General features: G+C 39.0%; 2 protein-coding genes across 9 annotated transcripts in view; both read left to right on the forward strand.

Moving 5' to 3' along the window:
• The first annotated feature begins 3985 nt into the window (after positions 1-3985).
• Positions 3986-7368, forward strand: LOC115747346 (MADS-box transcription factor 23-like). The gene is made up of 8 exons (XM_048272762.1): positions 3986-4202; positions 4742-4823; positions 4925-4986; positions 6221-6320; positions 6403-6444; positions 6527-6568; positions 6938-7101; positions 7215-7368. Exons 1-8 carry the CDS (start codon positions 4045-4047, stop codon positions 7264-7266), a joined length of 702 nt encoding a protein of 233 aa, XP_048128719.1. The 5' UTR covers positions 3986-4044; the 3' UTR covers positions 7267-7368.
• Positions 7369-9771: 2403 nt separating this feature from the next.
• The window catches only part of LOC115747317, a 35919-nt gene continuing 32509 nt past the window's right edge, over positions 9772-13181 (forward strand). For 3 of the 8 annotated variants that reach the window (XM_048272756.1, XM_048272755.1, XM_048272754.1), the window contains exons 1-9: positions 9773-10163; positions 10585-10686; positions 10825-10984; positions 11084-11260; positions 11448-11582; positions 11983-12065; positions 12248-12307; positions 12426-12519; positions 12615-12714. In XM_048272756.1, coding sequence (XP_048128713.1) covers positions 9922-10163; positions 10585-10686; positions 10825-10984; positions 11084-11260; positions 11448-11582; positions 11983-12065; positions 12248-12307; positions 12426-12519; positions 12615-12704 — 1143 coding nt within the window. In that variant the 5' untranslated portion in view covers positions 9773-9921 and the 3' untranslated portion in view covers positions 12705-12714. Of the gene's footprint in view, positions 10164-10584; positions 10687-10824; positions 10985-11083; positions 11261-11447; positions 11583-11982; positions 12066-12247; positions 12308-12425; positions 12520-12614; positions 12798-12832; positions 12988-13181 lie in introns of those variants that run through there. The other 5 variants (XM_048272752.1, XM_048272753.1, XR_007196957.1 and 2 more) reach the window with 4 other exon arrangements.

Here is a 13181-nt window from a genome sequence, read left to right on the forward strand (position 1 = left end):
CAGTCCAAAGACAAGTTGAACAATAAAAAAATGATTAAAAGAAAATAAGAAAAAGAAATTAAAAAATGATTAAAAAAGGAAATAATAATAAAAATTTAAAAAAAAAAAAGAAAAGGTTGAGTGCTTGCTCAGCAGTCATAGTGCCGAGCAAGCATAAATTCTTTTAAAGAAAGTTATGCGCTCCTCCTGCTCGGCAATTAGACTGCCGAGCGGGAAATTTTTTTGTTTTTTTGTCCCGCTCGGCAGTGTGATCGCCGACCGAGGGACCGCTTGGCACCAAGACTGCCGAATGACACTTGATTTGGTAAATAAAATTTTTTTACACTTGATTTGGTAATTATTTTTTTTTTTAAACTTGATTTGGAAAAAAGCCCTCAGTCTTTCTTCTTTTCCTCGACCCAAAAGTTCCTTACCCTATTTCTATCTATGCTGGATCGTTTCTCTCCTGTTTGCTGTTTCCAACAGCTAGGACTCTTAACCTTTTTGTCTCGCTCACAACCTTTGCAAGCAAGGGATGTTCTTTTTTTTCTCCCAAACATTCAGATGATGTTGGGATCGGGATTTCGCACACCTTAGCAAAATCACGCATTTTCGGACAATTTTAAGAGCACACTCCCCCACATTGATCGAAAACAACGAAGATTTTCTCTCGAAATGCTCCCAACAAAACTTAAACCCAAAAATAAAGCAGAGAAACAAACTCACTTACCGTTATTCAAAAGAGATATATCATGGATAAATTAGTTTCATGGCTGAATCATTCCTACAGCTTTTACTTACTTCACACCAATGTTTGAAATCCTTAATGGAGGCCACACTAGATAGGCCACCAGTACACAGTTTTAACTGGCCCGGGACCTTTAACCGGAAAAATCGGACGATTGATAGAATAAGCGATGCACGGCATAGTGCGTTACGCAGACACCAGTCACGCATAGATACATTGTGTGAACAAGAAGTTTGGTAAATATAGTTTAAACGAATCTTGTAGCCCAGTTGGTTGGAGGAGTACATCTGTCCTGCAAAAAGTCAGTGGATTGAATTGCCATTTTTGCAACCAAAATCTCTCCGTTCACAACAAATGAAAAACAAGATCAAGACTGATGAAACCCAAAACAGTCCGACCAGTTCGGCCGGTTCTTGACCAGATTTGATCCCATCGGAACTAGGGCATGAACGGGACCAGAGGTCTAACTGGTTGAACCAGCCGGACTGATCCGCTCGTGTAAACATTGTTTTGGACCTCATCAAAGAGAATAAAAAAAAAAGGAAGGAAACGAAAAAAGCACCAACACGGCTCGAGAAGGGAACTCCATGTTGCGAGCTCGATTCCCTCTGTCCACGGACATACTGAAGAAGAAAGAACAAGTCAAGCCGACATTTTCATGATAATAATATCAGTGATTACATGTATTATTACCTGGGAAGCAAGGATATAATTATGAGCTTCCTGCACAAACTAGATGACAATAAGATTATAATTGTTAAAAGGGTTAGAGAACCAAAGTTAATATTGTCGTCTGACAAAATCCCATTGTGCGTGCTTACCCACATTTATTTTTAGTTAAATATGGATGCATGTGAAAACACGGGCCTGTAATGCACACACACGCATATGAAGCCCTAGTTGGGGATTTTACCAACATTTGCAGTAGGTCTGAACTAAGTTCTCCGATGGTTTATAACATGAACTGAGATTTTCTCAATTTAAGGAGCATGTATAATGAGTTAAATTAACCCGTGATACTGATCACGTATTCTAAATATTATATCCTAGAGTTTTGAAACTTTTTGGAATGACTTGCATGCCTTTATCATCTTCTTTTCATTTTGGATGTTTCTTAGATAACAAGTGATAGGTCACAAAGATCTTAAGGACTCAAAATTTCTTCATCTAAGAGTTATAATTGCCGAGCAATGGATAGATGGAAATTTTTTCAAAAAGTCCTAAACATATTGCATTTTGGCCACTTGAGTCCTCAATCTTTTAATTTTGCAATTATGTCTTAAACATATTCACATTTTTTTTAATTGAGTCTATCCAGCTAATTTTGACCGAAAATAGCTAACTTAGATGCCGACCGTCCCATGTGAACGGCCACGCTGTGGATGATTTTTTAAATATTTTTTTGAAATTTTTATTAATTTTTTTTATTTTTCCTTCTTTACTTGTTTACCTTTTTTTTTCAACTATTACCCTCCACCGACCATCGCCGAGCCTCGTTGATGGTCGGCAAAGGTCACCAGCCTCAAGTGAGGGCCGCCATCGGGCGAAGGACTCCCTCACACCCGACCCTCGCCGATTTTTCAAAGGGCTATCCTACTACCCTAGAACCGGGCATCCCTCGCTTGATGCCCGGCGGTCACTAGCAGAGGAAAAAAGGGGAAAATAAAAAACAAAAGAATAAAAGAATAAAAAGTAAAAAATGAAAAACTGAAAAAATAAGAAAACATTAGTAAATAATTGAAAAAAATATCTAAAAAATTATCCACGTCATTGCCGGTAGTGCCACATAAGAAGATCTGTGTTCACGTTAGCGATTTCCGATCAAAATTGGCCGGATGGACTCAATTGATAAAATGAAAAAAAGTTTAGGACTCAATTGACAAAAGTACAATAAATTTAAAAAAAAACATTAAATAATTTTCCCTATAATATTACCCGAGCAAGAAATCTATAAAAATCCATTATTACTCATTTATTCGTAAAACTCGATGAAAAAAGCGACTGGTTAATCTTAAGTTGACCCAGGCGAGCCCCATAATTATATTACAATCACTAATTTACATTAGACTACATTAGGAAAAATTACATAATCTTTTACTAGAAACGAAATTGGAAAAGATGATAGGTGTTCGATAGAGAAGGTGAAGGTGTCAATTCGCTGCATGTGTCGCCCACGGCCCACTTGTAGCTCGGGGAGCGCATGGCAACACTTACGCTTCTGAAACACCATCGGAAGGAGAAGTTGATTTTTCAACTTCTTCATCAAAAGTTGATTTCTCATAAAAAAAAAAGACGTTTGATAAAATTTCTACTTTTAATCAAATACCGGCGGCGGCGGCCGACGACGGAGGGCGGCGATCGGCGAGTGGCGGCCGGGGACCAACAGGCGGGTATTGGTCGGCGGGGTCGAAGAAGTGATTTCTGAAACCGCGAAGTAACAATTTTTAACTTCTCAAAGTTGGCCAAAAATCCAACCGTAAGTAGAAATCTCTTTCAGAAGTAGAAATTCCTACCATAAGTCAATATTTTTACCAAATGGATTTCGGTTTCAGAAGCACTTTTGAAGTGTCTTTACCAAACGGATTTCAGCTTTAGAAGCACTTCTGAAGTAAAAATTTAGCTTCTGAAGTGTTATCATGCGCGCCCTCAAATACTAAAACGCCATTTTCCAAGTCCAGTCGGCCTTAATCAGATGATAAATTGTCAGCGTAGGGAAATGGAATGTGGTCCAAATCGATCGTATGTCGTTTTCTGGTAATTAGGTTTGATGTCGTTTTCTGGTAATTTTTAGGTTGACCCGATCGTGTTTTGCCAACTGGTGTTCGAGTGCCGTTCGCGAACCGTAGTCGCGCGAGTAGGAACGACCAAGAGCCTTAACCCCCCCGAAAAAAACAGAAGTAACAGAGAAACCGCTTGGCGATTTTCAGCTTCTACCCTGAAATCTGACAAGTCCAACTTCGATTTTGGGTTTTCTCCTGCCTTGACTCTGAGAAAACCACTGACTTCAATCGCGAAATCGTCTGTCTAATGAACACTGCTCTCTCTGCAGAGGTAAGACTCTACTTTTAACTCTTCCTCTCTCTTTCTGTTCTCTTGTCTTTTTTAACTTCTGTTGATGATTTGTTCTTCTCAAACATATACATGCCTCCTTGGAGTTCCATTTTTTTTTCTTTCCCTATGTTCTTCAACTATAAAATCGCCGTTCCTCAATCGGGTTTTCCTTGAAGGAAGATTATCACGAGGGGTATTGAGTGACGTCGGAGGGGAAGGCGAGGTCTATCGAGGAAGGAGGAGGTGGAAATATTCCGAGTACAGAGATGGATCCACATTCGAGCAGCGGCGAGCACATCACGTTCGCCAAGAGGAGGAACTCGCTGATGAAGAAGGTCAAGGATCTATCGCGTCTCTGCGACGCCGAGGTCGGAATCATCATCTTCTCCTGCACTGGACAGCTCTATGAGTACTCGAGCTCAAGGTAGATTCGACTTGCGATGTCTCCCTCTCTCTTCCTCGCACATGCGCGCCGTGCACCCACACGTGCACACACGAGCCTTGACACGTGTGCATGCGCTTCTTCTTCTTCTTCTTCTTCTTCTTCTTCTTCTTGCAGCTTTAGCGGGCACTTTGGCGCAACTTTTTTTTCCATGTCAAGGATTGGTTTCTGAGTAAACAACGGTGCTTCCACTTAGACCTAGTTTTAGAGTTGAGCATCCCTATCGAATCAACCTTTTGGGTCCTTTGTTATCTCTCTCTTGTGTCACTAAAGCTTCATATGTTCAGTTTTGTTCAAACTTACTAAACTGATAATTCATTCCTTCAACTGTTGGTCAGTATAATTTCAACGTTTTCCTAGATTCTCCTTTTCCCTTTTTCCCCTATGAATCGGCCAAGTAAGTAACCGTCTAAAGTCCAAAATTCTCTTTTATGCCTCAAGAGCATCAAATGCTGTCTTGTATTCTTAATCACACCAGCCATTATGATATAGATCTCTGAGAGTGACTCTTGTGTGTTCAGCATGGACTCGGTCATCGAACGCTACAACAATCTGAAGCGCGAACCCGAACCGGAATTGCAACAGACACCTGTTGATGCCGAGGCATGCCACATAAACAACCTAGCCGTCCAACATTATCATAGGAGAACACACGCTTATGTTAAACTAATTGTCTGGGAATTTCCTCTAACTGCCGTCTGCAGGTTTTGCAAGAAGAGTTAGCAAACTTGAATCGTCAACTCCAAGGTCTGCAAGAGTACCACAGGTACATCAGTGTCAACTCAAGAGCTTCCTACAATAGCGTAAATGCTAGTATCCTGATAGTCAAACACCAGTTATGCATCTGTGAAGTAGAAAGGAGTGAATGAATCGAACTCGAGAGGCATTTGGATAAGTGCAAAGTCTTAATTCTTGTCAAGAACTACTTAGTCTGCCTAATTAAGGCACATTTTAGTATTTTGATTTTCAAGAACCAATTAGTTTACCTTAATTAGTAGCTTCTATCCAGATAGGAAACTAGGAGGATAGCATAATGTTAGCAAAATTTCGCTCTAAGTTGTACCATGGTTAGGGAAAAATGTTTTTTGCAGTCACGTTATTTTATTTCTTGGAACATTTCTCTTTAATTCAAGCCTAGATAAAATTGTCTTTTGTGCTCACACTTATCTTCATACTCTCATCAACTTAATCTCTACCGCTCTAATTTGTTGGTGCTTTTGTCACCTACTTATGTTCACTATTCTTCCCTCTAGGCGTACATGGACTAATGATAGTAATATTTGATCCATACTTAATGACTCAGTAACATACTTCAGCATGCTTTTAATTGGGGACTTGACTTTAAGCCTCAAAAGTCTTGTTCTTTTTGCACGTTCTATCACTTTTCCGTTCCCATGCACATATTTTTGGTTTTAACTTATCAAATATGAGGCATAAGATATATCTCCGACTCCACACCGCTCACGTATGAGCTGTTATGCTAGTGGATAAGTCCAACTCTCAAATTAGTACAACGCATCTTGAAATCATGCAACTGTGGGTGATCCTTTGGACATAGATCCAAATCATCAACCTCTTCAACTTCTTCACTAGAATCGGCTTCACTCGGCTTCTTCGCCAGTTTATATGGCTCGAATTAAAGCTTCGCTCGGGTCGATCGACTTAAATGAGGCTATCTTCAGTGGTGTTGGAGATAATTATGAGATTCTCCATACCCTTCTTGATTGTCCATATATCTCTCTTGATTGTGTATATCATTGACGTATCTGTTAAAGTCAAGATGAGTCTACAGCGTTTGGTTTGGTTATTGTATTACACGAAACCCATACTCAGGTTTGGTTTCTTTAGTTTAAACCAGATGGAAGACCCGTCTTCTATAGAAACATATATGGCATGGCTCATATTAACTTGTGGATGACGTCTAAATGCAAGCCATCTTCTTTGATCAAGAGTTATAGTATGAACAGTTACACATAAGGAGGCTATTTGAATACCTGCAGGCAACTGATGGGTGAAGACCTCTCTGGCTTGAGTGTGAAGGATATGCAGAATTTGGAGAACCAACTAGAAATGAGTTTATCGACTATCCGCCTTCAAAAGGTGCATTTATCATCCCCTTTATGGTTAAAACAACAAATTATATATGTATGTCGGAATCATCTCATGTCATTCTATGATTCAGGAACAGATTATGACGGATCAAATTAATGAGCTCCATCGAAAGGTTTTACTTTGGCTATAGATTACAATCATTCTTTCTCCTAGTTCGACCATAAGTTAGCTAATAATGGATTGATCTACCGCAGAGAAACCTCATTCATCAAGAAAATATAGAGCTGCAGGAGAAGGTAAATCTTATTGACAAAGCAAATGTAGAATTCCTGGAGTAGGTGTTAATTATGTATGTCCAGACACACGCCACCCGAGCATACAGACGGAGGTTCTCTAATATTGTTGCGAATGTTGTTATATTGCATGTTCTCACTAATCTTCTTCAAAGCGAGGATATTTGTTTCGAATGACGAGAATAATTACACAAAGTTGACCGTGCGTACCGACATTTTGCTGATCTTTGCCCTAAGCAATGTGTTTCCTGATATGGAGTGAACAATAAACTAAGCCTATCTTAACATGATGAATCAACCTGGTAGTATTAGTGAATATTATGAATTAGGTTTTTACTCTATTTTTTTGGTGATTACCTTTACATTTTTCAGTGTCAGATTCACAGGGAAGGGAGTTCCAGTAGTGAGGTCAACAGGTATCATGTATCATATGGCATGAACACCACAGATGATACAAATATCCCGATTCCTTCCCCTTCGAGACGGCCCCCTCGTCGAAATAGGAGCGCGACTCCTCCGGTGACCACGGAATTGGCGTGAGTTGTTCACTCCTTAATCCATCCAACATTGACAAGCCCTTGAATATCTTGTACACCACTTTTTGTAGTTATTCTCCAAGAAGACATTAAATCGGAAATCCCTTTGACAGGTTACGACTGCCTCGACCAGGCAACTTCATTAATCCAGATGACAATGGTTAGCCGACTGGTCTTCCTCAAATTTAAAGCACTGACTGCTGCAAGTTTTGATGCGAGAAAGCAGGCTTCAATTGCACTTCAACAGCCAGACAAAAGCTAAAGCTTTATGCAGGAGTTCCATAGTGAGATTCTCAGTATTGATTGATTTATGTCCTAATTGTTTGTAAACTGATGATTGCCCCGAATGAGAATCTGGGCTAATAATTTCATTCCAAGGTAGATCAATCCGGAGATCCAGTTTCTGACTATCTATTTTTTGGCACACACGCTAACCCTAGAGATTAGGAGAATTCTTGATGCACAACTAGTTTTCTCTCATTGTAAAAGATGAAGAGAAATTGCACTTGGGGTCGCAAGTAAAGATGAGCGGGTGAGCGTACTAAATTATAAGGAGATGATCACTGGGATTGGCTTAGTTACCTTCATTTCAACTATGGATTTTGTTAGCATAACAGTTTTTTGGGTGATTATAATAATAACATTACGTTGTAGGCTACAAATTTTGAAGGAGTGGGCCTCACAATAATTCTAAATTAATTTCTATTTATTTTTTGTCGCCCAAAAAAAGCCCTTTAATCTAACACTCATCCAAAGACCGTTTATAATCAATTCTCTTTCAACTATATTTGATCGAGCTGATTTCTTTTTTCTTTTGGAGGTGACATAGTTTGATCATAGTTTTTATAAGGCCATAGTCCTATAATTAGAATTAAATGTTAACTCCAATCATATGACTCGGATTTGCCAGTATATTACCTGGATACTTTCTCATAAATCAATTATCCAATGTCTCGCTTAATTGGAGCATTTGACGCGTCTTCAATCAAAGTTCATGTGCCCTTTTGGATGATGAACCTTAAGAAATGGATCTATTGGCTTCACGCTATTTCACTTCATCATCTTGGGAGAGTTCAAGTGCATGCGAGGCATACCAACAATTGAAGGGATTTACACTCATGAATATGCATTTCGCCGTTGTTGTGGATACACTTGCCTCTCTCATTTTTCATATAATGCATCCGCAAAATGAGAAAAATGAATAACTGGTGGATTTCATTATAATTCGTTCAATCCAAAAATATGGAAAAGTGAAATTAATGTCTCTCTTTAGATAATTTATTGATAGTAATCTTCGTTCTATTTTTCGATGTCCAATAGGATGATGGCAATTATTAGAGAAGGGTGATAACACTACTACTCGAAAGAGTGAATCATCCCTTGATAAACATGTTGAAGAAGGTCTGGTTATATCCTTTAATTATCATAGAAGAGAGAGAGAGAGAGAGAGTAACTACACCTCGTGGCACTACAACGATATTTTATCTTATTGTCCTTCACAAGTAATTTTGTGTTGATTCATATTAATCGAGTTAGGGAATTGTGTGCGTGTGCACGCGCGTGTTTTTTCTTCTTGTTTTTTCTACTTGTGGATAAATGATCTATGAATAAAGAAGGCAAAAATTTGTATTTTAAATGTTTTGTTTTCAAACTATGGTGGGAATGTAATGCTCATCCTTGGCGGGCCTAGGAAAGCAACTTCCTTGTTAAAATTAATCCCGCCCATGTAGGCACGCTTAGGCCTACCAAGCCCATTCATTTCATGAAGAAAATTTTAATAATTTCTTATAAAAAAAAATACTTGAATGTTTCACCAATTACCACTTTGTATGATCCGTTTTCCAATAAATGACACAAGCGGCACATGAACTTTGATCTAATATGCAACGTGGCCCCTTAATTTTAATTTTGTTCAATGCAATCTTTGAACTTTAACCTAATGTGCGATATTATCCTGAATTTTTAATTTGTTTAGTGTGGTCCACGTACTTTTAGTACATGTTCAATTTATTCCTTGAATTGTATGAGGACATTCAATGCTATCTCCGAACTTGAATTAATAGGAGAACAACTTGAAGTCCAGGGACTAAATTGAATATGTAACAAAAATTTAGGGATCACGTTAAACAAATTATATGTTCGGAGATAACCTAGCACATTGGGTTAAAGTTCATGGATCACGTTGAATAAATATAAAATTTAAGGACTATTTATGTACTTATCCCAAAATGCAATTTTGCATATTCAATCCCATTGAGCAAAACCGAATTCGCTAAAATACCCTTTTCTATCAAATGAAGGAAAAACCACACTACCAAAGCCTTAACTCAATTTGGTTTGCAGCTGTGGCAGTAGCTAGATCATGTACATTGTGATCAAGTTAAATTTCATTTTCACATGTATGCACAAAAGAAAGGTAATTGCTCGAGTGTTCACCAATACCATTTCTAGACGAAGGTTATTTCTCTGTTAATAAAAAAATGTATATACATATTTATCATGACTTTCTCATAGCGCTAATCCTAACACGGGAGCTTTTGAAAATTTATTGTTACATGCTAACCCGTGTGTTTAGCTATAATTAGACTAATTTAACTAAAAATAAAAATAAAAAACTCAACACAAGACCGGGCTTCTCCAAGAGGCCCCGACCCGCTTCTCGGCTCAGTACTGTGGAACGAGTCGGGTCGTAAAACCACTGCTGCCTGTCTTGGCCCCCGGTCCGTTGCCTCGCCTCTCCTCCATTTGCCATTACTCAGGCACGCAAGAGAGCAGGAGTGATCGAGAAAGTTTCGAAATTTTTGGGTCTGCAACTTTCAAATGAGTAGTCGTAGAGCTGGATCATCTGTGGTGCATCTTCGTCCTCGCTTGTCTCGGTGCTTTAGGTCGGACGCTGCTTTGGAAGCCATAGCCAGAGCACGCGACGAGAGAGTCCCGAATCTCGCACTCTATAACTACCCATCTTTTTCGGGTGCATTCTCCGCTCTCTTTGCTCGCCTCTTCCACTCTCGCCTCCACGTTCCTTGCCTCATTTTGCCTTTCTCTTCTGTTGAACCCTTCAGGTGATTCGCTGTTTTTTCTTCTTTGGGTCTTCCTTTGTCTCTGCAATGGGCGGTTTCTCTGTTTATTTGGGTTCTTGTGATGTTCCTGAGCTTACGTGTTAAAGGAAATTTGGGATGGTGGGCTTCAAAGGAGTAAAGATCTTTGGCTTCGAATGATGTTTGTGCTGTGATTGATGTTCTAATTCTTCGCGCACTTGTTGGTTGTGCCTGGTTATGAAATTGTTTGTGTGTTATCTTCACTCGGACGAAGCCAAAAAGGTGTGCCCCTGCGTGCAACAAAAGTTGAACGGGCTGACGGGTTAATGATTATGTTGTTAAGATTTAGATTTTTCGATTAGGACGTAGCAAGAAATTTTCTTGCATCGACTGCCCTTCCATTCGCTCATGGAAACTGGGTGGACTAATTGTATCTTTGCTACAGAGTTGAGGATTTGCATATCACCGGACTGGAAAAATGTTACCTTCTTGACTTTCTTGGCCCAAAAGGATTTGCAGCGAAGCTTGCACAGCGATCTTTCTGCAAGTAATTTGGCATCGTGTTTACTATTAATTTGTGCGCCTTATGTTGACATTTTTATATCACGTTCTTAGCTTTTCTGTTCTTCTCTTCTCAATCATCTGTGGTTGCGAATGTTTGGTAAAGATTCTTCTTTGTTTTCAGGGTAATTGCATTTGAGCACAGAAAGTCGTCTTTTTCACATACTTCTGCCAAAGAGGATTGCCCTGAGAACCTTGTCGTCCATTTCAGTACTGAGAAGAGCAGCGTAACTGCTGTGTACGAGTACTTTTCTGCTCAACTTGCAGAAAACAGATCTACTAAGGTAAGCTGAGAAACTACTCCATGCATGCTTGATGCTTCAATTCATGCACTCTCTAAAGAAAGAATTGCTTGGTCTGAACAAAATACTACTCTGCCAAAGGAGGGGCCAGGTCTTTTAGACCCTCAGGATCAAGAGCGCATGGAGATGGTACTTAAGTACATTGAAGATGGAGATCTTCGTCGTTGGACCTTACCGGACATCAAAGCTTTTAATATCGGTTTGAGTGAGAGGCGCTCAAAGTTAAATTGCATAACTAATCCATTCATCTACGAACAGGTGCTTATTCTGTTTTATGTCTCCATTGTGCTTTATTTTGCCTTTCCTAAGAGAATGAATGGATTAAAAAACTCCACTGCAAGACTGACCCTCCAACTTTAGTAGCGTTTTAGTGAATTCTGTTGCTTTCTGGTTTTATCCTCTAATATATACCTATAGTTTTGGATCATCTAAATTTCCCTTGCAGTTGTTGGATATAAGTGCTGTGGATTTGATTGCTAAAGGAAATGCTTACACCACTGCTAGACAGAACTCTGCATCTAAATTTCTGGAGAAAGTTTTTAAAGTTCGATTAGGCAGGGGGCTTTATGGGGAATGTCTGGTATGAAGATTCAAAAACTTTAGTTTTCTCCCTCTTATCACTGCACTTATTTTGTCATTGCTTGTCACTGTTTCTTGGTGATTTTTCACTCATATGAAGCATAACCCACATATTGTAAGTATTCATAGTCATGTTGCCCCTCCCTGATGCCCCTTGAAGCCATTATCTTGGCAATTTACGATTCTGCTCCCCTAGTTTTCAAGATATATGGTTCATAAGACCCTTGTTATTCTTTTTATTTTTCTCTCTTTTGTTAAAGTTCAATTAGATGTCATTGCTGTCAATGTACTTTTTTATGTGGTGTGCAACTATCTGTCCTCATATAGCTTTTTCTCTTATATATTGATTATATGCAACCGTTCCAATTTCTATGAGATGCTTTGTCTAACTTACAATACAGGGAATCAGGGCTGATGGGATTTCTGATTTAGGTGATGAAATTGGCAAGCAATTAAGTGTAATAAGTGCGGCATCGGGCTTGAGGTGAGCTGGCGATTTTGTGTCTCGTCATTATGAAGTCTGAAGTTATGAAAATTAGTTTGTGCGGTGCGCCATGGTTTCAAAACATACTAGGTTTCAAAGCGTACTAATTCAAGTCAATTTTGATTATTCTTGTTTGTTGGTTTGTTTGGTCCTAGGTGCCCCAATTGACTCCAAATAAAAAGGTCTTTTATTTTAAAAAGAAAACCTGAGGCCAAGGGGGTGCTGTGTGAGCTGTTACTCCAGTTCAGTGTTCGGCCTGATATGTTTTGCTAATGTCAATGTTTTGAAAGATTAAAATTGTCAAGTTACTGCTAAACCAGCTCAAAGGTAATTTCCTTGGCGTGTATTTTGAGTGTGTAGGCCTATTGGAGCAGTGATTTACATGCAGCGGAATAACCTGAAGATGAGTTTGAGGACCACAGATGATGCAACTGATACTTCAGAAGTTGCAAAGGTCCATTTTAGCAGTGAAATTTTCTTTTCCGTTGACTTTGTTGAGCTTGTATACAGAAGACTCGACCACGTGTTGCTTACACAAAATATATGCAGGCATTTGGTGGAGGCGGTACCCCTTCTTCTAGTTCCTTTATCATAAGGATGGATGAGTATAATCACTGGCTTTCAGTGAATTCACCCTGAGTACATATTGGTAAAGTAATCTACTTGCTCTTGAATTTCCTTACATCTTTATTTGCCTTAAGAGAGTGTTCTCCTTTCTTGCATATCCTTATTTGCCATTTCATGTTATAAAGTATCTGTTTGCTCACTGCCAGAAGAGCAAGACAGTGAGTTTTTTGTTGTCCATCTTTATATGCTCTCTCAGAAAATCTCATTTCTCCGTAAACTGATTAAGTTCGATCTATATCAACAGAATTTTAGACCTTCTGGGACAAGAACTTGCCTATTGTGGTGTCGTCGTCAAGCCATGTCTGGTTTTTTCGGTTTATCCGTGCTGATCTAGTTTTTTCTTCATAATATATTGTGTTGAAGGTATTTGACTCCAGTATCTTTTACATACATATCATTAATAACTACACGAACCTGAGTGCAATCTTGTATGAGAGATAGTATGTGCATGATAAATATGTCTCATTTGGGTTTTTTTGTGAAATCTAG

The sequence above is a fragment of the Rhodamnia argentea genome, chromosome 11 (genome assembly GCF_020921035.1).
Source record: "Rhodamnia argentea isolate NSW1041297 chromosome 11, ASM2092103v1, whole genome shotgun sequence".
Lineage (NCBI taxonomy): Eukaryota > Viridiplantae > Streptophyta > Magnoliopsida > Myrtales > Myrtaceae > Rhodamnia > Rhodamnia argentea.